The 27,530-nt window shown below is 42.5% G+C and overlaps 1 protein-coding gene across 8 annotated transcripts in view; it reads right to left on the bottom strand.

The window, feature by feature from the left end:
* The window catches only part of LOC109888042 (neurexin-1a), a 790,431-nt gene that overhangs the window by 401,072 nt on the left and 361,829 nt on the right, over window positions 1-27,530 (bottom strand). For all 8 annotated transcript variants that reach the window (XM_031835175.1, XM_031835176.1, XM_031835180.1 and 5 more), the window contains one exon: window positions 17,352-17,471. In XM_031835175.1, coding sequence (XP_031691035.1) covers window positions 17,352-17,471 — 120 coding nt within the window. The remainder of the gene's footprint in view (window positions 1-17,351; window positions 17,472-27,530) is intronic.

Here is a 27,530-nt window from a genome sequence, read left to right as displayed (position 1 = left end):
CTCTGTTCCGCGGGTGACGTGGAGGTAAACCCAGGCCCTGCATGTCCCCAGGCACCCTCATTTGTTGACTTCTGTGATTGAAAAAGCCTTGGTTTCATGCATGTCAACATCAGAAGCCTTAGCACACTCTGCTAACCCTGATGTCCTTGCCGTGTCTGAATCCTGGCTCAGGAAGGCCACCAAAAATTCTGAGAATACCATACCCAACTATAACATTTGCCGTCAAGATAGAACTACCAAAGGGGGAGGAGTTGCAGTCTACTGCAGAGATAGCCTGCAAAGTAATGTCATATTTTCCAGGTCCATACCCAAACAGTTCGCACTACTCATTTTGAAAATTTCTCTCTCCAGAAATAAGTCTCTCACTGTTGCCGCCTGCTACCGAACCCCCTCAGCTCCCAGCTGTGCCCTGGACACCATTTGTGAATTGATTGCCCCCCATCTAGCTTCAGAGTTTGTTCTGTTAGGTGACCTTAACTGGGATATGCTTAACACCCCGGCAGTCCTACAATCTCAGCTAGATGCCCTCAATCTCACACAAATCATCAAGGAACCCACCAGGTACAACCCTAAATCTGTAAACAAGGGCACCCTCATAGACGTCATCCTGACCAACTGGCCCTCCAAATACACCTCCGCTGTCTTCAACCAGCATCTCAGCGATCACTGCCTCATTGCCTGTATCCGCTACGGAGCCACAGTCAAACGACCACCCCTCATCACTGTCAAACGCTCCCTAAAACACTTCTGTGAGCAGGCCTTTCTAATCGACCTGGCCCGGGTATCCTGGAAGGACATTGACCTCATCCCGTCAGTTGAGGATGCCTGGTCATTCTTTAAAAGTAACTTCCTCACCATGTTAGATAAGCATGCTCAGTTCAAAAAAAATGCAGAACTAAGAACAGATATAGCCCTTGGTTCACTCCAGACCTGACTGCCCTCGACCAGCACAAAAACATCCTGTGGCGGACTGCAATAGCATCAAATAGTCCCCGCGATATGCAACTGTTCTGGGAAGGCAGGAACCAATACACACAGTCAGTCAGGAAAGCTAAGGCCAGCTTCTTCAGGCAGAAGTTTGCATCCTGTAGCTCCAACTCCAAAAAGTTCTGGGACACTGTGAAGTCCATGGAGAACAAGAGGACCTCCTCCCAGCTGCCCACTGCACTGAGGCTAGGTAACACTGTCACCACCGATAAACCCATGATTATCGAAAACTTCAACAAGCATTTCTCAACGGCTGGCCATGCCTTCCGCCTGGCTACTCCAACCTCGGTCAACAGCTCCCCCCCCCCCCCCCCCCCCCCGCAGCTACTCGCCCAAGCCTCTCCAGGTTCTCCTTTACCCACATCCAGATAGGAGATGTTCTGAAAGAGCTGCAAAACCTGGACCCGTACAAATCAGCTGGGCTTGACAATCTGGACCCTCTATTTCTGAAACTATCCGCCGCCATTGTCGCAACCCCTATTACCAGCCTGTTCAACCTCTCTTTCATATCGTCTGAGATCCCCAAGGATTAGAAAGCTGCCGCAGTCATCCCCCTCTTCAAAGGGGGAAACACCCTGGACCCAAACTGTTACAGACCTATATCCATCCTGCCCTGCCTATCTAAGGTCTTCGAAAGCCAAGTCAACAAACAGGTCACTGACCATCTCGAATCCCACCGTGCCTTCTCCGCTGTGCAATCTGGTTTCCGAGCTGGTCACGGGTGCACCTCAGCCACACTCAAGGTACTAAACAATATCATAACCGCCATCGATAAAAGACAGTACTGTGCAGCCGTCTTCATCGACCTTGCCAAGGCTTTCGACTCTGTCAATCACCATATTCTTATCGGCAGACTCAGTAGCCTCGGTTTTTCGGATGACTGCCTTGCCTGGATCACCAATTACTTTGCAGACAGGGTTCAGTGTGTCAAATCGGAGGGCATGCTGTCCGGTCCTCTGGCAGTCTCTATGGGGGTGCCACAGGGTTCAATCCTCGGGCCGACTCTTTTCTCTGTATATATCAATGATGTTGCTCTTGCTGCGGGCGATTCCCTGATCCACCTCTACGCAGACAACACCATTCTATATACTTCTGGCCCGTCCTTGGACACTGTGCTATCTAACCTCCAAACGAGCTTCTATGCCATACAACACTCCTTCCGTGGCCTCCAACTGTTCTTAAACGCTAGTAAAACCAAATGCATGCTTTTCAACCGTTCGCTGCCTGCACCCGCACGCCTGACCAGCATCACCACCCTGGATGGTTCCGACCTTGAAAATGTGGACATCTATAAGTACCTAGGGGTCTGGCTAGACTGTAAACTCTCCTTCCAGACTCATATCAAACATCTCCAATCGAAAATCAAATCAAGAGTCGGCTTTCTATTCCGCAACAAAGACTCCTTCACTCACGCCGCCAAACTTACCCTAGTAAAACTGACTATCCTACTGATCCTCGACTTCGGCGATGTCATCTACAAAATTCCTTCCAACACTCTACTCAGCAAACTGGATGCAGTTTATCACAGTGCCATCCGTTTTGTCACTAAAGCACCTTATACCACCCACCACTGCGACTTGTTTGCTCTAGTCGGCTGGCCCTCGCTACATATTCGTCGCCAGACCCACTGGCTCCAGGTCATCTACAAGTCCATGCTAGATAAAGCTCTGCCTTATCTCAGTTCACTGGTCACGATGGCAACACCCATCCGTAGCACGCGCTGCAGCAGGTGTATCTCACTGATCATCCCTAAGCCAACACCTCATTTGGCCGCCTTTCGTTCCAGTTCTCTGCTGCCTGTAACTGGAACGAATTGCAAAAATCACTGAAGTTGGAGACTTTTATCTCCCTCACCAACTTCAAACATCTGCTATCTGAGCAGCTAACCGATCGCTGCAGCTGTACATAGTCTATCGGTAAATAGCCCACCCATTTTTACCTACCTCATCCCCATACTGTTTTTATTTATTTACTTTTCTGCTCTTTGCACACCAATATCTCTACCTGTACATGACCATCTGATCATTTATCACTCCAGTGTTAATCTGCAAAATTTTAATTATTCTCCTACCTCCTCATGTCTTTTGCACACAATGTATATAGACTCCCCTTTTTTTTCCTACTGTGTTATTAACTTGTTAATTGTTTACTCCATGTGTAACTCTTTGTTGTCTGTTCACACTGCTATGCTTTATCTTGGCCAGGTCGCAGTTGCAAATGAGAACTTGTTCTCAACTAGCCTACCTGGTTAAATAAAGGTGAAAAAAAAATGCCCTGTATGGAGATGTCTAAAGCCCTGTATGGAAATGTATAAAGCCTTGTATGGAGATGTATACATTCCTGTATGGAGTGTGTGTGTGTGTGTGTGTGTGTGTGTGTGTGTGTGTGTGTGTGTGTGTGTGTGTGTGTGTGTGTGTGTGTGTGTGTGTGTGTGTGTGTGTGTGTATGCAATGTGAATACACTCATTAGTTGGGAAGGGGAATTGAAGTGAATACTCTAGAAGCACTTAAGAATGCTTTTCTCATGTCTTTAGGCACAATGCCATCTGAAAGCTAGGTCAAGCGTCCAATACAGACACACAAGCCCGAATATGTCTTAACCAATAGATGCTTGGGTCTCTACTAGAGACACTGTTTATTCCACCCCCCCCCCCCCCCCCCTGGGTGGCCCCTCACTGACAAGAGGCTGAGATGGAAAACATGAAGTTGATCCCTGTCGAGGGAGGAGCATTTTTTTTGGATATGATAGTAAAACATTCTTATGATGACTATAACGTTTGTTGTCACCTTCAATTTGTGCACATTTTCTCACACAAAGTATATTTCAACACTCTTGTCTTCTCAGGCAACTTTGTCAAACTGCTAAACTTGGAACCAATCAGAACTCCCGTACATAACCCTTGTGATGAAGGCAGCCAATGACCTGCTTCTATCTTCAATGTAAACACAGCCTCTTGTGAAAACGGGAGCTGCTCTCTGATAAAGAGGAGCATATATAGGTCATTCCCCAAGACTGAAACAAGATAAATATCTGTTTTTGAGTGCACTTGAAATATGCAACATGTAATATACCTGTAAATTGTCTTGACCATAGGAAGAGGTATCTCTGTTAACCATTTAGTTAATTTATTGAAAGCTAGCCAACGTTACAGTTTGACTACCCTAGCCAGCAACTGTCAATTTGAGTTACATTAGCAATCTCTCTGTCAGTGAACACACATTTTAAATCATATTTTGGCATGATTATACTGTATGACTCATTTCCATCAGAACATCAGAAATTCGTTGGGGGCATGGACTCTACAAGGTGTCAAAAGCGTTCCACAGGGATGCTGGCCCTTGTTGACTATAATGCTTACCACAGTCGTGTCAAGTGGCTGGATGTCGTTTGGGTGGTGGACCATTCTTGATACACATAGGAAACTGTTGAGCGTGAAAACCCAGCGGGGTTGCAGTTCTTGACACAATCAAACTGATGAGCCTGGCTCCTACTACAGTAACCCGTTCAAAGCCACTTGCATCTTTTGTCTGGCTCATTCATCCCCTCAATCCATGTCTCAAATGTCTCAAGGCTTAAAAATCCTTATTTAACCTGTCACCTCCCCATCATCTACACTAATTGGAGTGTAATAGGTGCCATCAATAAGGGATCATAGCTTTCACCTAGATTCACCTGGTCAGTCTATTGTAATGGACTGTTCCTAATGTTTTGTACACTCCGTGTATAGCACACTTTGCAATACAATCTTCTCTAAAACAGTTTTACAATGTGCTCTGCAATAAGATAACCAGAGTTTGATTTCTAAACCAGATGAGTTCTCAAATTGCAGCTGCTCAATACCATGGTGGGCAGCATCATGTTGAATGCATTGGACTATAAAGTGTGGAGAATGATTAAGAGTTTGTAGGATTGTAGAAAAAGCTGTTGGGAAATTAATGTTTGAGTTTCAAATGCTACATGTTTAGTAAATTTGAGTATATTTAGGTGGTTTAAATGATTAACTTTCCTACTAACCTTCTAAAAGTTGATGGTACCAAAATCTTTCCAGTACATTCATTATTCTACTAACTATGAGAGACATGTTTTCCAGAATGTACATTCCATGCATATACATTCAAACTAACAACACCATCACAAAAGTGTTTCACCATTTATTGAGTACGGAGTCAAATTGTAAAGGATTCTCAGGCAGTATTTGAAGCATCTAAATATACTGTAGTGTAACCTACCAATCAATGTATATCAAGTGCCGCCGAGGGCACTTGATCTTACCATGGAGCATAAATAAGAGCTTTCCCATCTATGCCAAAATCCTGGGCCTCTGATGAAGACTGTAGAACTGTCATCATCACAAGATTCAGTATTACCCCTTCTCACTAGGAGCCTTTGTGTTCCCACTCTGGTCAACAATGTAAAAGGATCCGACCCTGGTTACCAATGTAGCTGACCAATGTAGAGAGAGCCAAAGTGTGCATGGTCCATAGACCATTTATGTCAAAAACTTGGTTTATCCCTGGAAGCAGGACAGAGGAGAGCTGAATAGATCATGTGAGACAAACGCAAGAGACAAGAATTAATAAAATAAATCATCACAACAAACAGCAAATATGAACATCCTGACAGTCTGAAGCAGGGTGCTCTGCAATCATCCTGCTATTGACAGGGATAATGAGCCATTTCTGTATGAATTTCAGTATGAAATTAGAGGGTCCTGCCTTGATGACTGTTTCAGATTTATATAACTTGTTCTCTAGATTTCTGTAGTCTTCAACTTATTACTTTGAATAAAACACTTCTTGTCCCAGAATGACATGCTAGCTAGTGCTAAAGCTATCTGCTCCTGATAGCTAACAACATATCTACTATTTGTAACTACTGCAGCTAGCTACATTACTAGTTAACGGTTGGTTACAAATTAATAAAAAAAATAGTTTACCTGATAGAAGATGGTCGGACTGAGATCGAGATCGATCTCTCTCTCTCTCTCTCTCTCTCTCTCTCTCTCTCTCTCTCTCTCTCTCTCTCTCTCTCTCTCTCTCTCTCTCTCTCTCTCTCTCTCTCTCTTCTCTCTCTCTCTCTCTCTCTCTCTCTCTCTCTCTCTGACGATAGACTCCTTAGCTAGTTAGCTTGCTACGTTTAAAAAATATATATATTATTCATAGTTCTCATCTGTTCATGCATCAGATGGAAAGCAAAATGTGTTTTCTCAAGTAAATAGCATTACTGCTTTCCTTCATTAATGAGTAGGTTTACTTGTGTTTAATGAGGACAATAATGCTAGTTAACCTAGTTAACGTTACATGATTAGCTTGCTAAAGTTAGCTGGCTATCTAATGTTAACTAAGTTGGCTAGTTTTCTATCTGCAGTGACTTGCAAAAGTATTTACCCCGCATGGCATTGGAAGGGGATTGGAAGGGAGTGGTGTGGAGGGTACTGGAGTGGAATGGAGGAGATTGGATGGGGAGTAGATGGGATTGGAGGGTAGTGCGGTGAGTGGAGGGCAGTGGAAGGGGAGTGGAGGGTAGTGGAAAGGATTGAAAGGGGAGTGGATGTGATTTTACCCCAGGGCAGAGACAAGAGAATGGAGAGAGAGCTCAAACCGACACAACACAATCACCACTGTTAATATAATATTGACATGCACTAATGGCCTTAGGTCTGAGACTGACTGGGCAGTGTGGCGGGGGCTGCTGGTGTTTGCATGTCTGTGTGTTAGAGGAGTAGTGGCAGCGAGGCAAGGCAGAGATCGCGTGGAGGGTCTGGCCGTAGCCGCCGCTCTAGCCCCTTCACAACCCACTTTAGACTGAACAGCTAAACACACACACCGTCCTATTTGTCTGTATGTATTAAGCTCAGACGCTTGACCACTGCAACGCTTAACCCCCTCAGAAGGACCAGACACGGAAGCTTTAAAGACCCATACAGACACACACATCCATACACGCATGCACACACAGACAACACACATCAGCCTTTAAACAATGACAGTACAATAGTACTAGCCTTTCACCAAACCCCTGTGAACATCTTCCTGTGAACATCCTCCTGTGAATATCCTCCTGTGAACATCCTCCTCTGAATATCCTCTTGTGAACATCCTCTTTTCCGTTAAATTCTATTTCTGTACTAATCAGTTGCACAGTAGTAAAAAAGAACATAGGAGTTTGGTACAGGGTTTAACATCCTGGTTAGAACATGGCTGGTGCTAGGGCCTGCGCCAGTAAATGGCTTCTCTTTAGGTCTATATTCTTCTGCTTAGATCATGCTTCTCTGGATAATATGGTGAGGTGGAATAGGGACAGGAACACCTTGGATAAAGCCATTCTCTTCTAAATAACAGAGGAGAGGGTTTCATGGAAATTGGACTTCCCTTGGAGAGACTTTAAGTCATTACATTCAATCTCCCACCAACAATACACAGCATCTGAAACCAGGCCTCACACTAGTTTTAGTTAGGAGCCATTTCAATCACCGGGTTGTCCAATTAAAGATTCCAGGCAAGGGAGAACGGAAGGAGAGAGGAGTAGATCCCAAATGATACCTTATTCCCAATATTGTTCACTACTTTTGACTAGAGCCCTATGGGGCCTGGTCAAAAGTAGTGTACTATATAATTCATAGGATGCCATTTGGGACACAGATTGTGTCATGGGGCTAAATTCCCATTTCTGATAGTGAGATGGTGCTATCACCATCAGATAGTACACTATCTCTCTCCCATCCCATGCTTTATGATTGACAGGTGATCCATGCATTGTGTGTGAGCACGTGCATGCGTGTGTGTTTGCTCATGTGTGTGTGTATGTGTGGCATCATACCGTAGGATTCAGGATTGTGATTGGGGCTGGGGACCAGGGACTGTGAAATAGAGTTTCTCTCCGTCTTGAGGAGGCAGTGTACGGCCGGGTGCCCATGACGACTCACCAGAGAAAGCTCCGAAATGGTGTCTGTCGGCGCATGTGACTCGCTCTCCTCGGTTGCATGCCAAATGGCATCCTATTCCCAATACAGTGCACTATCCCTGTGGGATACCCTGTGGGTTCTGGTAAAAAATAGTGCACTGTATAGGGAATAGGATACCATTTGGGAAGTTGTCTCCTCTTCTTCAGATACTGTACGTATTGGTTTCATTGTAAAATGGCTGCTGTGCATCCCAGCTAGCTAATGCATTTGGTAAAAATGTTGTTCCACACTCATTCACTCCTTATTTCACTCTTGAGGTGCTTGAAATTGTCCGTCCGTCCGTCCGTCCCCCTATCTCTCTCGCTCTCTATTCAATTCAATTCAATTGGCTTGGGAAACATATGTTTACATTGGCAAGTGAAATGGATAAACACAAGTGATCCCCAAGTGATCCCCATAATAAGCTATGAATGAAAAGGCATTGTTTTCACTTGCTGCTTTTTAAAGTTACTTTCTTACAGTATCACCTCCATTGCATGCAGAAATGCTCGCACATACAAGCATGCACACACTGTACGGATTAGTCACTTTCTGATGATGTGTGTGTGTGGGAATGGTGTCTGTTTCTCTGTGTGTGTGGGAATGGTGTCTGTTTCTCTGTGTGTGGGAATGGTGTCTGTCTGTCTGTCTGTCTGTCTGTCTGTGGTGTGTGGTGTGTGTGTGTGTGTGTGTGTGTGTGTGTGTGTGTGTGTGTGTGTGTGTGTGTGTGTGTGTGTGTGTGTGTGTGTGTGTGTGTGTGTGTGTGTGTGTGTGTGTGTGTGTGTGTGCCAGCCAGGCCCAAAGAGAGATTTACTGCTGTGAGAAGAAATGAACCAGACCTGTTCTCACTAACGCCTCCTGTGAATAAACCTGCCACCCCGCTGGGTACAGGACATGCATTATGCCCCAGATAAAGGCCTCTACCACTACCACACCATAACACACACATCTCGCTGAATGATGAATATGGATGTTCCTCTCCTTTATCCCTCTACTTTGTTCCTATTCCTTTCCTTTAAATGAACAGAACAGAGGTTCACCTGGAGTTAGCTATATAGTATACTGTATATCTCAACATCTCCTTATTCACAACCCTTCCATACAGTATAATCCTCTCTCTCTCTCTCTCTCTCTCTCTCTCTTATTGCCATTCAGCAGTTTACTCCATCCTCCCCTTACAGCGCGAACCACTGCCAATGAAAATAATGACTACCGCACACTCTCCCCTTGTCCCTTGTGCATATTTTGCATAGCAAAGTAGGCTATTTGCTTCAATTAATGCAAGCATTCCCACATTCTCCCAGTATTGCTGTCTCTGTATGGCTCATCATTAATAAGAAAACATTCGCCCTTTCTCCTTCTCTCCTCATTGCCCATATATTTCCTCGTCTCCTCTTACAACATTTAGGAGAGATTAATATTGCAGAACTTTTACGTTCTCAAAGCCCCCGTCCTACTATATTGCAAGCATATACTGCTATGTTACTGTGCATGTCTCCCGAATGCCAACCCTTCAACAGATAGTGCACCACTTTTGACCAGAACCAAATGGGCTATGTTCAAAAGTAGTGAACTACCTAGGGAATATGCTGTCATTTGCAACACATCTTGTCTGTTCACACATAATGGTCCACATTAATCATAAATATCATACTATTCAACATGAAGGCAATAACAATGTATATACAGTACCAGTGAAAAGTTTGGACACACCTACTCATTCAAGGGTTTTTCTATAGTTTTACTATTTTCTACATTGTAGAATAATAGTGAAGACGTCAAAACTATGACAAAACACATGGAATCATGTAGTAACCAAACAAGTGTTAAACAAATAAAATATATTTTAGATTATTCAAAGTAGCCACCCTTTGCCTTGATGACAGCTTCGCACACTCTTGGCATTCTCTCAACCAGCTTCATGAGGTAGTCACCTGGAATGCATTTCAATTAACAGGTGTGCCTTGTTTTTTTTGTTTTTTTCTACCTTTATTTCAACAAGGAACACAGACTGAGACCAAGGTCTCTTTTACAGCTGGGCCCTGTGTGTACATGTTTACACATGCAGTTTAGCTACAATGATTAAGAAACTACACCAGACAAACAAAACCATCACAGCTAACAAAAAACGTACAGCAACAGATTACATTTACACACAGGTTATTCTGGTTTTAGGAATTCTAATTCTAATATTGATGAGTGATGATAAATAAGAAGGTAGCTTATTCAGAAGTGCTTTAGAGACAAACACAAGAGCATGTTGTTCTCGTCTCACGGACAGCGAAGTCCAACACACATTTTGATATAAAATTCAATAGTGAGTTCTGTAACTAGCATCTGTAATAAACCTAAGTGAACAATGATAAGTAGCATCCAGCGATTTAAGCATGGATGCCGTAGCATGCATGTAAATAATATCCCCATAATCTATAACAGACATAAAAGTAGCTTTGCACAATTGGTCTTCTATTTGTAGAGGACAAACATGTTCTGTTTCTATAGAGGAAGCCCAGCTTGATTTTTTGCCGTTTACAAAGTTTGTCAATATGCATTTTAAAAGATAGTTTATCATCCAACCACATCCCTAAGTATTTACAGTGGGGAGAACAAGTATTTGATACACTGCCGATTTTTCAGGTCTTCCTACTTACAAAGCATGTAGAGGTCTGTAATTTTTATCATAGGTACACTTCAACTGTGAGAGACGGAATCTAAAACAAAAATCCAGAAAATCACATTGTGTGATTTTTAAGTAATTAATTAGCATTTTATTGCATGACATAAGTATTTGATCACCTACCAACCAGTAAGAATTCCGGCTCTCACAGACCTGTTAATCTTTCTTTAAGAAGCCCTCCTGTTCTCCACTCATTACCTGTATTAACTGCACCCGTTTGAACTCGTTACCTGTATAAAAGACACCTGTCCACACACTCAATCAAACAGACTCCAACCTCTCCACAATGGCCGAGAGCTGTGTAAGGACATCAGGGATAAATTGTAGACCAGCACAAGACTGGCATGGGCTACAGGACAATAGGCGAGCAGCTTGGTGAGAAGGCATCAACTGTTGGGGCAATTATTAGAAAATGGAAGAAGTTCAAGATGACGGTCAATCACCCTCAGTCTGGGGCTCCATGCAAGATCTCACCTCGTGGGGCATCAATGATCATGAGGAAGGTGAGTGATCAGCCAAGGACTACACGGCAGGACCTGGTCAATGACCTGAAGAGAGCTGGGACCACAGTCTCAAAGAAAACCATTAGTAGCACACTACGCCGTCATGGATTAAAATCCTGCAGCGCACGCAAGGTCCCCCTGCTCAAGCCAGCGCATATCCAGGCCCATCTGAAGTTTGCCAATGACCATCTGGATGATCCAGAGGAGGAATGGGAGAAGGTCATGTGGTCTGATGAGACAAAAATAGAGCTTTTTGGTCTAAACTCCACTCGCTGTTTGGAGGAAGAAGAAGGATGAGTACAACCCCAAGAACACCATCCCAACCGTGAAGCATGGAGGTGGAAAAATCATTCATCTTCAAATTAATTACTTAAAAATCATACAATGTGATTTTCTGGATTTTTGTTTTAGATTCAGTCCCTCACAGTTGAAGTGTACCTATGGGAAGACCCAGAGTTACCTCTGCTAAAGGGATAAGTTCATTAGAGTTACCAGCCTCAGAAATCTTAGCTCCCAAAAATGCTTCAGAGTTCAAATAACTCTGATAAATCAACATTTGAGATTTTTGGTTCCAGCTGTTGTGTCTTTGTGAGACGCACAGTGGTTGAACGGACGATCTCCGCATGTGTGGTTCCCACCATGAAACATGGAGGAGGAGGTGTGGTGGTGTGGGGGTGCTTTGCTGGTGACACTGTCTGTGATTTATTTAGAATTCAAGGCACACATCCAGCATAGCTACCACAGTACTCTGCAGGGATACACCATCCCGTCTGTTTTGCGCTTAGTGGGACTATCATTTGTGTTTCAACAGGACAATGACCCAACACACCTCCTGGATTTGTAAGTGCTATTTGAGCAATTAGGAGAGTGATGGAGTGCTGCATCAGATGACCTGACCTCCACAATCACCCGACCTCAACCCAATTGAGATGGTTTGGGATGAGTTGGTGAAGAGTGAAGAGTGAAGGAAAAACAGCCAACAAGTGCTCAGCATATGTGGGAACTCCTTCAAGACTGTTGGTAATGCATTCCTCATGAACCCGGTTGATAGAAAGCCCGCTAGAGTTGAGTTCTGTGGCCCCACAGAAATCGAATTAGCATAATAAAATAATCCCCATCAAAATCTGTCAGTTTAAACTTGAGATATTTGTTTTTTTTGCATTGGATTCGTCTTAGTCCAAAGCATCTGCTGATGTCGCACTATCTTCGGTGAAAGGTGGCAGAACTAGAGTGGTGTTTGTCAGACCATGAGATATCCGAAAATTGGTCTACTCACTAAATCATCTGTATAGCCCGAATGGTTTGGCCTACAAACTAGTATGACCCCTCTACGGAAAGATGAGACTGAAGTTGGTACAGCCGATCTGCCAACTTCTGTCTGTAACTTCCAAACAGTTTGGGTTACACGTGAGGTGAGACTCTCACGGACAACAAGGTGCCAAGAGTGTGCAAAGCTGTCATCAAGGCAAAGGGTGACTTCTTTGAAGAATCTCAAATATAAAGTATATTTAGATTTTTGTAACACTTTTTGGTTACTACATGATTCCATATGTGTTACTTCATAGTTTTGATGTCTTCACTATTATTCTACAATGTAGAAAATAGTCAAATTAAATATATATATATATATATATATATCAGTGGAGGCTCCTTACAGCAGGAAGGGGAGGACCATCCTCCTTAGTGAATTTCATATATTTTATTTTATTGTGAAACATTTAAAAAGTTATAATTTTTAGATAAAACTATAGTAAATACATGACCACCAAATAATTTATAAAAAACACACTGTTTTGCAATGAAGGTCTACAGTAGCCTCAACAGCACTCTGTAGGGTTGCACCATGGTGGAGAAGGAGGACAGCTAGCTACCGTGCTCTGTGTCCATTGACTTCAATACAAAACCTAGAAGGCTCATGGTTCTCACCCCTTTCCATAGACTTACACAGTAATTATGACTTCCGGAGGATGTCCTCCAAGTTTTGTGCACATGGGCATTGTCATGCTGAAATAGGAAAGGGCCCTCGCCAAACTGTTGCCACAAAGTTGGAAGCACAGAATTGTCTAGAATGTAATTGTATGCTGTAGCGTTAAAATTTCCCTTCACTGGAATTAAGGGGCCTAACCTGAACCATGAAATACAGCCCCAGACAATTATTCCTCCACCAAACTTTACAGTTGGCACTTTGCATTGAGACAGGTAGAGTTCTCTTGGAATCCGCCAAACCCAGATTAATCCAGTTGGTGAAGCGTGATTCATCAATCCAGACAACACGTTTCCACAGCTCCAGAGTCCAATGGCGGCAAGCTTAATACCCCTCCAGCTAACGCTTAGCATTGAGCATGGTTGTCTTAGGCTTGTAGGCGGCTGCTCGGCCAAGGCAAGTCATTTCATGAAGCTCCCGAAAAACAGTTATTGTGCTGATGTTGCTTCCAGAGGCAGTTTTGAACTCGATAGTGAGTGTTACAAAAGAGGTCAGAGAAGTTTTATGCGCTATGTACTTCAGCACTCAACAGTCCCACTTTCTGAGCTTCTGTGGCCTACCACTTTGCGGCTGAGCCACTGTTGCTCCTAGACGTTTCCACTCCACAATAATAGCACTTACAGTTGAGCGGGGCAGCTGTAGTAGGGCAGAAATCTGACAAACTGACTTGTTGGAAAGGTGGCATCCTATGATGGTGCCACGTTTAAGGTCACTGAGCTCTTTGGTAAGGCCATCCTACTGCTAATGTTTGTCTATGGAGATTGCATAGCTGTGTGCTCAATTGTATACATCTGTCTGCAATGGGTGTGGCTGAAATAGCTGAATCCACATACGTTTGTGTGTATATACTGTATCTAGAACAATAGCTTTCAACTTACTATCTTGTCAACAACATATGAAAATGAAATACATGTAAATGTGTTCATCCAATGCCAGGTCAAGCAAGCCATTCACCGATGTACCAATAACAATGCACCAATATCAATGCACATTTCTTTGCATTAGTGTATTTTGCTTTGAAATAGCTCTCTTCTGCCCTCTAGTGAAACAAAGTATGCATTCCAAATGTCAACCTATTCCAATAGTGCACTTTTGACAAGAGCCCTATGGGCCCTCGTCATAAGTAGTGCACTAGGGAATAGGGTGCCATTTGAGATGCAGTAACATTCTTTAATATAAGGCTATACAGCTCACTACAGTAGTGTCCATTCAGTCACGCCTCATAGTACATGTTATGTCCTGTTGACAGGTTGCTTTTCTGGCAACATCAAACAGATAAGAAGGCAAAGAAAAGATATCACAAACAGCCACCGTCCCATCACCGATAAGGACATGGCCCAGCTCCAAAACTCCCAGGCTCTGAATCCCGGTACACCAAGTGGTCTGGTCCAGAAAGTGTGGTTGAACCTCCAGATTTATCTGGGTCAAGGAGGGGAACAGACAACTAAAAGTAATTCCTTGTAAAAACAGACGAGAACTTTCTAAGGTATGTTGTTCATAGCCTGTTTGTGTTATTTCTAAGTTGGACTCGTAATTAGGCTACTGGAAAACAATATTTCTTACAATGCATTCAATCTCAGATACCCCACTCTAGCATATAACAAGGCCACAATGAATCATCTGGACCCAAGGGAGAGGGGCAGGGAGTCCAAGAGGGGATTCATGTTTGAGCAGCCAGGGAACCCGCTATGCCCAATGGCATCACCACTGAAATATCTATCGAAATGCCCGGAGAACGCCCTTGCATTTTATCTCCACCCAAGAAGAGGAGAGTGTATCAGGGACTCGATCAGAGCCGATGGGTGGGAACTATCTGGCAGCACTTCTACCCAAGTTGTGCAGGGCAGCGGGAACAACTACATACACACATCACAGCATCAGGACCACAGGACCAGAAACACAGTTTCAAGACCAGAAACTGGCCATACAAAAGGCTGGTTTAGAAGCGAGGGAGATTATGTCAGTGAGTGGGCATCGGTGCGAAGTTTCGCTCCTTAGCTAATGCCATCCCTCATTGACAGACAGAAAATGCTGGAGAAACATCAAGGCCGAAAACTAAGACCACACTGCAGCACCATCAACACCCAAAAGGCTGAAGCAAGGCATCAGAAATAGTAGCACAGACTCTAACAGATATTTCAACCAATGCACTGTCCAAGTGAATGTACAGATAAATGTGACATACAATAAGTAGCTATAGCTATAGCCTGGGTTTCTGTTTAGCACTTTGTGACATCAGCTGATGTAAAATTAGATGTGATTGATTGAGCTATGTCAGCTGTGGTGGATAACAACAACAATGTAGGGTTTCATTTATTAAAATCAGATCAAATGAATGTCATGGATTGTCTTTCTTTTGCCTGAACAGCATCCTGACAAGAGAGCACATTTTCTCTGCCAGGCAAAATCACACATCATAAACTCATTGCTATGGATGGATCCAAATGAAGCAAACTACAAAACAACTGCTTTGCTGTTATTCTGGCTGCACCTTTTGACGTGACAGTATTTAACCATAGTTGGCTAGCTAGCAAGCAAAGGATAAGAACGTTGCCAGTCAGTATGGCAATGGAACATTTAGAATGAACAACTGGGTCACGTCCATAAATACAGAACGAACAAAAATACTGAACGACTGGGTCACGTCCATAAATGCAGAACGGGTGCCTAAAAACACCATGCCAATATATCCTCCAAACACCGGCTTCTCGGGTTTAATAGCATTGTCCTTTTGTATTGCCAGAGGCCACAGTCATATACAGTGGTATGTATTCATGGATGCAAATAAAACAATGAATAAAAAAACCTATAAAATAATGTATATTTTGTCTCTCTGCTTCATAAGTTTCCTTCAATTCTCAAGAAGCTGAATATATCTCACTGATGAAAGCTTCCGAATGAGCGAAACAGCGCCCCTCTGTCTCTGTATGTGTAGACCATCTATCTGATGTTGTCTGGTAAAAAGAGTCTACTGTTGTCACCTGTAACATTGAATACAAGGGAACCGAGAGAGCATTTGGCCTCCCTTAATATTTTTTTGTATAAAATAATAGGCAATCAGAGTTGAGCAAAACTGAGTGAGCTCAACTGTGAATGGTCAAGGGAAGCCAGTTTGGATTTGGCTTCACACCAAACACCTCACATCAAAAGCCAAAGGTCATTGACCAAAGAAACATAATTGTTTTGCATCTCGTTGTGTTGTTATCCTTCGGTGGCCTGCTAGCTAAAACTGGCCCATTCCTAAATTAGCCATGGATGGAGATAGAGATTTGGAGTTGTGGTTTTACTTAATTATATATATATATATCTCATGGTGGCATATGAACTACCAGGTTATAGAGCAAACAACGAAATTATCACAACACATTTTTTTTCCTGGCTTGGCTTCCCCAGTGATTTTACCCACACACCGCTACTGGTAATATAATAATGAGTTTTCAAATGCAGCATGTAAAGTATAGAACAGTTGTCACGGAATATAATGACTGGAATATAATAAGTGCTAATGAGAACAGAGTGGTTCTAAAGGACATCAGTACTAAAGTGACAGGAGAAGAAAAGTGCTCCAATGTCCCAAATAAACGTGTTCGTTGTTGCCACCATGATGACGACAACACTTACCTTTAGTCGACTCTTCTGGCATAATGGCCAGTCAGTCAAGATACAATTTATATATGCAACTTAGCGTGTGGAACTCAATGTATGGAATGTGGAGTTCATAGCAAGACAAAAGCAAACTTGATGTGTGTTTTGTGATGGTTTACAACAAATGGTGACACAAAGGACAAAATGCATTCTTATATACTGTAGGGTACTGTAGGTTGCACACACTGTATATAGATTTTTCTATTGTGTTATTGATTGTACGTTTGTTTATTCCCCATGTGTAACTCTGTGTTGTTTTTTGTCGCAATGCTTTGCTTTATCTTGGCCAGGTCACAGTTGTAAATGAGAACTTGTTCTCAACTAGCCTACCTGGTTAAATAAAGGTGTTCTCAACTAGCCTACCTGGTTAAATAAAGGTGAAATAAATAAATACAAATATATATATGTAGGATCTTAATCACCCTGTGGAAGGAGAACTTTCCTGCAATGTAGGACATTGTGAACGTGTGTGTGTGTGTGTGTGTGTGTGTGTGTGTGTGTGTGTGTGTGTGTGTGTGTGTGTGTGTGTGTGTGTGTGTGTGTGTGTGTGTGTGTGTGCATGTATATGCGTGTGCGTGCACATGCACAAAGCAGTTGAAAGGTGTGTCTTACCGTCGTTGCAGAGTGGCCCTCCGAAAGATGTCATGCTACAGTCACAGTTGAACCCCTCCCACTGCTGCAGGCACACACCCTGATTGGCACATGAGTCCTCCTGGCATGTTGTACTGGGGCCTGGGCACAGGGAGGGAGGGATCACTTAAAATATGCGATTGGAATTTAAAATTAAACACATATATATGATTAAAAGCATAATCCAACTTAATCTTTGCAGTCCATTTACCAGTTTATATACTGACACATGGCATTTGTCAGCCTGAGACAAACATACCTGTTCCTACATGTATATGCTACCTCAACTATCCGGTGCCCCCGCACATTGACTCTGTACTGGCAGCCCCTTGTGTATATATATATATATTTTTTTTTTACTGCTGCTCTTAAAACTTGTTACTTTTATCTATTATTATTGATTTGATAACCTCTCTGTCTCTGTTTCTGTCTCTCTCTCTCTCGCTCTTTCTGTGTCTCTCTCTCCCTGTCTCTCTCTATCTGTCTCTCTCTATCTGTCTCTCTCTATCTGTCTCTCTCTGTGTGTCTCTCTCTATCTGTCTCTCTCTGTGTGTCTCTCTCCCTGTCTCTCTCTGTGTGTCTCTCTCTATGTGTCTCTCTCTATCTGTCTCTCTCCCTGTCTCTCTCTGTGTGTCTCTCTCCCTGTCTCTCTCTGTGTGTCTCTCTCCCTGTCTCTCTCTATCTGTCTCTCTCTATCTGTCTCTCTCTATCTGTCTCTCTCTGTGTGTCTCTCTCTATCTGTCTCTCTCTGTGTGTCTCTCTCCCTTTCTCTCTCTGTGTGTCTCTCTCTATCTGTCTCTCTCTGTGTGTCTCTCTCCCTGTCTCTCTCTGTGTGTCTCTCTCTGTGTGTCTCTCTCTCTCAATTCAATTCAATTTGATTCAAGGAGCTTTATTGGCATGGGAAACATATGTTACAACATTGCAAAATCAAGTGAAGTAGATAATATACGAAAGTGAAAAAAACTATAAAAATGAACAGTAAACATTACACCGATAGAAGTTCCAAAAGAATAAAGACATTACAAATGTCATATATGTCAAATGTCTATATGTCTCTGTATATGTCTCTCTCTGTCTCTGTCTCTCTCTCTCTGTGTCTCTCTATATGTCTATGTATATGTCTCTCTCTGTCTCTGTATATGTCTCTCTCTGTCTCTGTATATGTCTCTCTATATGTCTCTGTCTCTCTCTGTCTCTGTCTCTCTCTATATGTCTATGTATATGTCTCTCTCTGTCTCTGTATATGTCCCTCTCTGTCTCTGTATATGTCTCTCTCTGTCTCTGTATATGTCTCTCTCTGTCTCTGTATATGTCTCTGTATATGTCTTTGTATATATATATATATATATATATATATATATATATATATATATATATATATATCTGTGTCTCTGCATATGTCTCTTTATATGTCTCTCTCTCTGTGTCTCTCTGTGTCTCTCTCTGTCGCTCTCTCTCTGTCTCTGCATCTCTCTTTGTCTCTCTCTCTGTGTGTATGTCTCTGTCTCTTTCTCTCTCTCTCGCTCTCGCTCTGTCTCTCACTATCTGCCTTGCTCTATCAGTCTCGCTTGCTTTCACACACAAACACTTTACACAAAGAAACCCTTTACACACATATAGACACAGTTTTTATGAGATTGTCATTAGTTTTAGTGAGTTAAGGTACTCTTGCTTACTGATATTCATATTTATTTTACTTTTGCACTCTCACCACTATTTTTAGTAAATAACAAATATTGTTAAATCTGTCAGCAGCCTAGATGAGGTTCAGCTGTGGGCCCACTGTGCCACCATCAGCCAAATTTCATCACTTCGAATCATAGCGCCACTGTGTGGTCGATATGCTTGCAAAAGTCTTCCAGTGTTTTCAACATGTGTGCCAAGTTTTGTTACAAAACAAATATCCTTCGACTGATTTACAGTAATTTATGTGCCCATGTGAATGTTAATTGGTCAGTAGACACAAATGATGTTTGACATACTATTCTGGAAAATAGTGTGTTGAGAGGCCTTGGTCCATATACAGTACCAGTCAAAAGTTTGGACAAACCTACACATTCAAAGGTTTTATTTATTTATTTATTATTTTTACATTATAGAATAATAGTGAAGACATCAAAATTATGAAATAACATATGGAATCATGTACTAACCAAAAAAGTGTTAAACAAACCAAAATATATTTATATTTGAGTTTCTTCAAAGTAGCCAACGTGACAGCATTGGCATTCTTGGCATTCTCTCAACCAGCTTCATGAGGTAGTCACCTGGAAAGCATTTCAACTATCAGGTGAGCCTTGTTAAAAGTTAGTTTGTGGAATTTCTTTCCTTCTTAATGCGTTTGAGCCAATCAGTTGTGTTGTGACAAGGTAGGGTTGGTATACAGAAGATAGCTCTATTTGGTAAAAGACCATGTCCAAATTATGGCAAGGACAGCTCAAATAAGCAAAGACAAATGACAGTCCAGCATTACTTTAAGACATGAAGGTCAGTCAATCTGGATATTTTCAAGAACTTTGAGAGTTTCCTCAAGTGCAATTTCAAAAAAGCATCAAGCGCTATGATGAAACTGGCTCTCATGAGGACCGACACAGGAAAGGAAGACCCAATCATTTCAAGGGAGAGTAGATGTGTGTTTCTGTTATTCACATGGGAAGATAAAGAAAACAGAAATGTAGCCGAAGATAAACCCGGATCTGAGACAATCTGATTAAACAGTGATCATTACACAGGTGCACCTTGGGCTGGGGGCAACAAAAAGGCATCTCTAAAATGTAAAGTTTTGTCACACAACACAGATGTCTCAAGTTTTGAGGGAGTGTGCAATTGGCATGCTGACTGCAGGAATGTCCAACAGAGTTGTTGCCAGATAATTTAATGTTAATTTATCTACCAACGTCAATTTTGAGAATTAGGCCTAATGTCCAACCGGCCTCACAACCGCAGATCACGTGTAACCACACCGTTCCAGGACTTCCACTTCCGGCATCTTCACCTGCAGGATCGTCTGAGACCAACCACCTGGACTGCTGATGAAACTGTGCGTTTGCACAACCAAGCATTTCTGCACAAATTGTAAGAAACAGCCTCAGGGAAGGAAGCTCATCTGCGTGCTCATTGTCCTCACCAGCGTCTTGACCTGACTGCAGTTCGGCATCGTAACCGACTTCAGTGGGAAGATGCTCACCTTCGATGGCTACTGGCACGCTGGAGAAGTGACATTTCAGAATAATAGTAGAGAGAATGATTTCTTTCTTTCATCACATTCCCAGTGGGTCAGACATTTACATACACTCAATTAGTATTTGGTAGCATTGCCTTTACATTGTTTAACGAGGGTCAAACGTTTTGGGTAGCCATCCACAAGCTTCCCACAATAAGTTGGGTACATTTTGGCCAATTCCTCCTGATAGAGATGGTGTAACTGAGTCAGGTTTGTAGGCCTCCTTGCTCTCACACGCTATTTCAGATCTGCCAACACATTTTCTATAGGATTGAGGTCAGGGCATTGTGACTGCCACTCCAATAACAAAAATGTCCTTAAGCCATTTTGCCACAATTTTGGAAGTATCCTTGGAGTCATTGTCCATTTGGAAGACCCATTTGCGACCAAGCTATAACTTCCTGACTGATGTCTTTAGATGTTGCTTCAATATATCCACATAATTTTCCTTCCTCATGAAGCCATCTAATTTGTGAAGTACAGCAGTCTCTCCTGAGGCAAAGCACCCCCACAACATGGGGGTGCTTCCACCTCGTGCTTCACGGTCGGGATGGTGTTCTTCAGCTTGCAAGCCTCCCCCTTTTTCCTCCAAACATAAAGATGGTCATTATGGCCAAACAGTTCTATTTTTGTTTCATGAGACCAGATGACATTTCTCCAAAAAGTACAATATTTGTCCCCATGTGCAGTTGCAAACTGTAGTCTGGCTTTTTTATGGCGGTTTTGGAGCAGTGACTTCTTTCTTGTGGAGCGGCCTTTCAGGTTATGTCGATATAGGACTCGTTTTACTGTGGATATAGATACTTTTGTACTTGTTTCCTCCAGCTCCGTTACAAGGTTCTTTGCTGTTGTTCTGGGATTGATTTGCACTGTTCACACTAAAGTAAGGTTCATCTCTAGGAGACAGAACGTGTCTCCTTCCTGAGTGGTATGATGGCTGCGTTGTCACATGGTGTTTATACTTGCGTACTATTGTTTGTACAGATGAACGTGGTACCTTCAGGTGTTTGGAAATTGCTCCCAAGGATGAACCAGACTCGTGGAGGTCCACATTTTTTTTTCTGAGGTTTTGGCTGATGTCTTTAGATTTTCCCGTGATGTCAAGGAAATTTGTGGAGTGGTTGAAAAACCTGTTTTAATGACTCCAACCTAAGTGTATGTAAACTTCCGACGTCAACTGTATATTTGTGGTGGTGGACACATGTGTTGTCTGAATGCGGCTGTATTGACCCTCTGGGCAGAATAAACGTGGCTAAGCTTTCATAATGTCTGTTGAGTGTTTTACTCTGAGAATTACAACCCAACACTGGTCACACCAGATACAGACTGGTTTTCTGATCCACACCCCTACTTTTTTTAAGGTATCTGTGATCAACAGATGTACAGTATATCGGTGTTCCCAGTCATGTGAAATCCATAGATTAGGGCCTAATGAATTTATTTCAATTGACTGATTTCCTTACATGAACTGTCACAAAAACATTGAAATTGTTTGATGGTGTGTTTATATTTTAGTTCAATGTAGACTAGACAGTGTCTTAATAAAAATGCTTTATATTATTCAGAATATCAAGTAACTTTAATTAGTTGTAGCGGTTGTGGATGAAGTGAATGAGTTGTAATGATTTTTATTCAGTTTAATTTGGATAATTTACTAATTTATTCAACTAAACATTGTTATTATCATGAATGACGGTTTGTGGGTTAACATTTACAGTACGTATTGGTTTTCATCCTATTGGTCCATATACAAATTCATAATACTGTACTGAATGAAACATATACACCGTATAGTATTGAAATAATAACATAGTATCTACTGATAACAACAGTACAATTTGACACCCTTAACACAGGTAACAAGGGTTGCTATCTTACAAACATGAGGTAGCTAAGACCCTATCTATTTTGATAAAAAATTGCACAATGATATATAGATTTGGTGTAATGCCATGCATGCATTGGGTAACGTGTAAATTTGGCTATGAAGACTATGAGCCATGCAATAAAATAATTGTATGTAACAGGTATACTATATGTGACAAAATAAACAAGAGTGAATATAATAAACTAGTAGAAGATGATAACAAGAGACCCTGAGGCTGTCATACCGTACAAGATGATGGAGGTGGTCCAATTTTAGATCGCCCCTAGACCCTACGCCCTACGCACTTGTGGAAATCCAAGAGCTTTTCATTGGTATAAGAAACTTGGTAAAACTTCAGAGGGTAAGATGGAGCCATTTATATATAGTTTACAACTGTCAAATCCTCTCAGATCTCCACAATGATATAGGATATAGGTATAGGATCTAGGGGTCAGTTTAGAGGACAGGTGAGTGATCCTTGTGTTCCCCTTTGGGGCTGATGCCCAATTGTTATGACACGGGAGTGATTGGCGTAACACTGAGTTGTCATTGAGTTCGAGGGGGTGAGGGTGGAAGTGGTGGTTGTAGAAGTTGGTGTGGTGTGGGGGGGTTGGGGTGGTGTGAGTGGGTTGGGGTAATGTGTGTGTGTGTGTGTCGGTGTGTGTGTGTGTGTGTGTGTGTGTGTGTGTGTGTGTGTGTGTGTCGGTGTGTGGGGTGGGGGGGTTGGGGTGGTGTGAGTGGGTTGGGGTAATGTGTGTGTGTGTGTGTGTGTGTCGGTGTGTGTGTGTGTGTGTGTGTCGGTGTGTGGGGTGGGGGGGTTGGGGTGGTGTGAGTGGGTTGGGGTAATGTGTGTGTGTGTGTGTGTGTGTGTGTGTGTGTGTGTGTGTGTGTGTGTCGGTGTGTGTGTGTGTGTGTGTGTGTGTGTGTCGGTGTGTGTGTGTGTGTGTGTGTGTGTGTGTGTGTGTGTGTGTGTGTGTGTGTGTGTGTGTGTGTGTGTGTGTGTGGGGTGGGGTTACAGATGCAGAGGGAGGAAGAGGGATTATCAGGCTCTGTATCAAACAAAACGAAGCTATATACCTTGTAGATCAGCTTTCATCAATGCTTGATCAAGTCAGCAAAACAGTAAGGAAAGGAAAAGGCAGAATATACCAGAGGTTAGTAAAGCACTGAAATGTTGTCAGAGACTGTAATAACAGGAAACACAATATAAGCAGGAGAGGATGGAGAGATGTCAGAGAGAAGACAGAAAGAGGTCAGAGAGAAGACAGAGAGACGACAGAGAGAAGACGGAGAGACGACAGAGAGAAGTCGGAGATAAGTCAGAGAGACAAAGTAACAAACAAGATTTCATGAGTCAATCAGAAACATAAAATAGGAGAGAATAAAAGCAAGGGAATTGAAGGTCGTAAGAAGTGGATACATTTTAATTGTTCTTTGAGGTGAAGAAAGAACAAGATATAATTTTAGTAGTGATAATTACGAACAATTCACATACAGTACCTTCTTATTCAGTTACTCACTCACACCTACACTTCAGTCAATCAGTCACACCTACAAGTCAGTCAGTCAGTCACACCTCCAATTCAGTGAGTCAGTCAGTCACAACTACACTTCAGTCAGTCAGTCACAAGTACACTTCAGTCAGTCACACCCACACTTCAGTCTCTCACACCTACACTTAAGTCAGTCAGTCAGTCAGTCACACATACACTTAAGTCAGTCAGTTACACCCACTCTTCAGTCAGTCAGTCACACCTACACTTCAGTCAGTCAGTCAGTCACACATACACTTAAGTCAGTCAGTCACACCCACTCTTCAGTCAGTCAGTCACAACAACACTTCAATCGGTCAGTCACACCTACACTTCAGTCCATCACTCACACCTACACTTCAGTCACACCTACATTTCAGTCACTCAGTCACACCTACACTTCTGGCAGTCAGTCAGTCTCAACTACACTTCAGTCAGTCAGTCAGTCAAAACCTACAATTCAGTCAGTCAGGCAGTCAGTCAGTCACATCTCACTTTAGTCAGTCACACCTCACTTCAGTCAGTTTCTCACACCTACACCTCAGTCAGTCAGTCAGTCAGTCACTCACACCTACACTTCAGTCAGTCACACCTACACTTCAGTCAGTCAGTTTCTCACACCTACACTTCAGTCAGTCAGTCAGTCACTCACACCTACACTTCAGTCAGTCACACCTACACTTCAGTCAGTCACACCTACACTTCAGTCAGTCAGTCACTCACACCTACACTTCAGTCAGTCAGTCAGTCACTCAGTTAGTCAGTCACACCTACACTTCATTCAGTTACTCACACCTACATTTCAGTCACTCAGTCAATCATTCACATCTACACTTCAATCAGTCAGTCAATCACACCTACACTTCAGTCAGTCAGTCACTCACACCTACACTTCAGTCAGTCAGTCAGTTACTCAGTTAGTCAGTCACACCTACACTTCATTCAGTTACTCACACCTACATTTCAGTCACTCAGTCAATCATTCACATCTACACTTCAATCAGTCAGTCAATCACACCTACATTTCAGTCAGTCAGTCAGTCACACCTACACTTCAGTCAGTCACATCTACACATCAGTCAGTTTGTCACACCTACACTTGTCAGTCAGTCACACCTACACATCAGTCAGTCACACCTACACTTCAGTCAGTCACTCACACCTACACTTCAGTCTGTCACTCACACCTACACTTCAGTCAGTCACATCTACACATCAGTCAGTCAGTCACACCTACACTTCAGTCAGTCACATCTACACATCAGTCAGTCACTCACTCACTCACACCTACACTTCAGTCAGTCACACCAACACTGAACTGATCTTCCATGGGTTGTTTGCATTGCGTATCTTCCTCTGGAAGTTTGGATATTGAATATGGTATTGTACTCTGCTGCAGTTGTGTGGAACAGTTTACAACAAGAACAATAATATCAACATGTCTGTGTCATAGCATTATCATTATATAGAACAATATTACACAGAAAGAGTGGAGGACGATGACATTGAAATTAAAACTATTAAATACAACTATTATTTACACAACACAAATCTAATCCATATTTCAAGAAGATTGCTTCTTGCAAACACGCAGACTCACTAAGCATGCACAGAGCACAGTGTGTGTGTGTGTGTGTGTGTGCTTGTACACATGTGGTCAGTGATAGTAATCTGATTGAGAGTAATCTGATTATACTGTCAGTGTCACAACTTCAGCCGAAGTTGGTCCCTCTCCTTGTTTGGGCGGTGTTCGGCGGTCAACGTCACCGACCTTCTAGTCATAGCTGATCCATTTTTCATGTTCCATTGGTTTTGTCTTCCATCACACCTGGTTCCAATCCCATCAATGACATGTTGTGTATTTAACCCTCTGTTTCCCCTCATGTCCTTGTGGGTGATTGTTTATTGTAAGTGTTTGTGTACGTCTGTACTGGTGTATATTTAACCCTCTGTTTCCCCTCATGTCCTTGTGGGTGAGTGTTTATTGTAAGTGTTTGTGTACGTCTGTACTGGTGTGCGTCGGGTTATGTTACCCATTGATTTTTATTATTCTGTTTTCCGGTGGGTTTTTGTAAATAAACTGAGCTGTTGGAAACAGTTATTTCTCTCCTGCGTCTGACTTCTCTGCTTAAACACCCTTACAGTCAGTGAGTGTAATCTGATTATACTGTCATTGAGAGCAATCTGATTATATGGTACCCGAATGAATCAGAAATGATGAGAGTAGAGGACTGGCAGCTGTTAACATATTCTAACAGCATACCAACATAGTTTATGGAGGTTAACATGTGCCACGGGTGAGTTTTTTTGTACTTGGGTGTGTGTGTGTGTGTGTGTGTGTGTCTATCTGTCTGCGTGTGTATATGTTTATATGCACATGAGAGCAGAGTACAAGGACTGTTGACAAACAAGGAAAAGTGTTCACATTATTGAGAAGTGAATGAAAGGTTGGTTAATGAATTACGTAAGAGGCTGATGAAACAGTGTGAGGCTGTCAAGACCAAAGTAGAAGCATTGGGGAAATAATGTTGTTTCTAGAGTGTGGAATGAAAATTGTTTTTTCACAGGGACTTCTATGTAGAAAGAAAACATATATTCCCCTTTGGAAGGCTGGTGGACTTTAAAAGGCGAAATACACTGTAATTTCAGACAAGTTATTGTCTTTGTTTCTTCAATGTTCAACCAGCCTTTGCACTGAGGAAGGCATTTTAGAGGAGAGTTTCTGGTTGCTTGACTGTATTTTACACCAGGTATAGTCCAGTGTACACAAATAACCATGACGGTCATTCAATGATTACAGTGAAAAAAGAGAGGAAATCATTATGAAAAGCTCAGATTTGTCCACAAATATTTGAATTTGAGAGTGGACAGGGTGTCTTACCTCTGTTTTGATAGTAGCCAGGGTGTCTTATCTCTGTGATGATAGTAGCCAGGGTGTCTTATCTCTGTTTTGATAGTAGCCAGGGTGTCTTACCTCTGTTTTGATAGTAGCCAGGGTGTCTTACCTCTGTTTTGATAGTAGCCAGGGTGTCTTACCATTGTTTTGACAGTAGCCAGGGTGTCTTATCTCTGTGATGATAGTAGCCAGGGTGTCTTATCTCTGTGATGATAGTAGTCAGGGTGTCTTATCTCTGTGATGATAGTAGTCAGGGTGTCTTATCTCTGTGATGATAGTAGCCAGGGTGTCTTATCTCTGTTTTGATAGTAGCCAGGGTGTATTATCTCTGTTATGATAGTAGCCAGGGTGTCTTACCTCTGTTTTGATAGTTGCCAAGGTGTCTTATCTCTGTTTTGATAGAGGCCAAGGTGTCTTATCTCTGTTTTTCTACATGCTACAGGCAGAAGAGGATGGGTCACCCTAGGCCAGGTTACTCTGAAATACATTTGATTGAGTTCTCACCTTCTCAACCCTTATCTATCTGGCCCACACATGCCAGGATTAGCTTGTGTTAGTGTGTGTTAGCGTGTGTTTACCTTCGCAGCCCCTCTCTATCTGGCCCACACATGCCAGGATTAGCTTGTGTTAGTGTGTGTTAGGG

This window comes from Oncorhynchus kisutch, linkage group LG11 (genome assembly GCF_002021735.2).
Source record: "Oncorhynchus kisutch isolate 150728-3 linkage group LG11, Okis_V2, whole genome shotgun sequence".
Taxonomy (NCBI): Eukaryota; Metazoa; Chordata; class Actinopteri; order Salmoniformes; family Salmonidae; genus Oncorhynchus; species Oncorhynchus kisutch.
The sequence above is the reverse complement of the archived record's forward strand: the minus strand, read 5'-3'. Positions and strand labels throughout refer to the sequence as shown.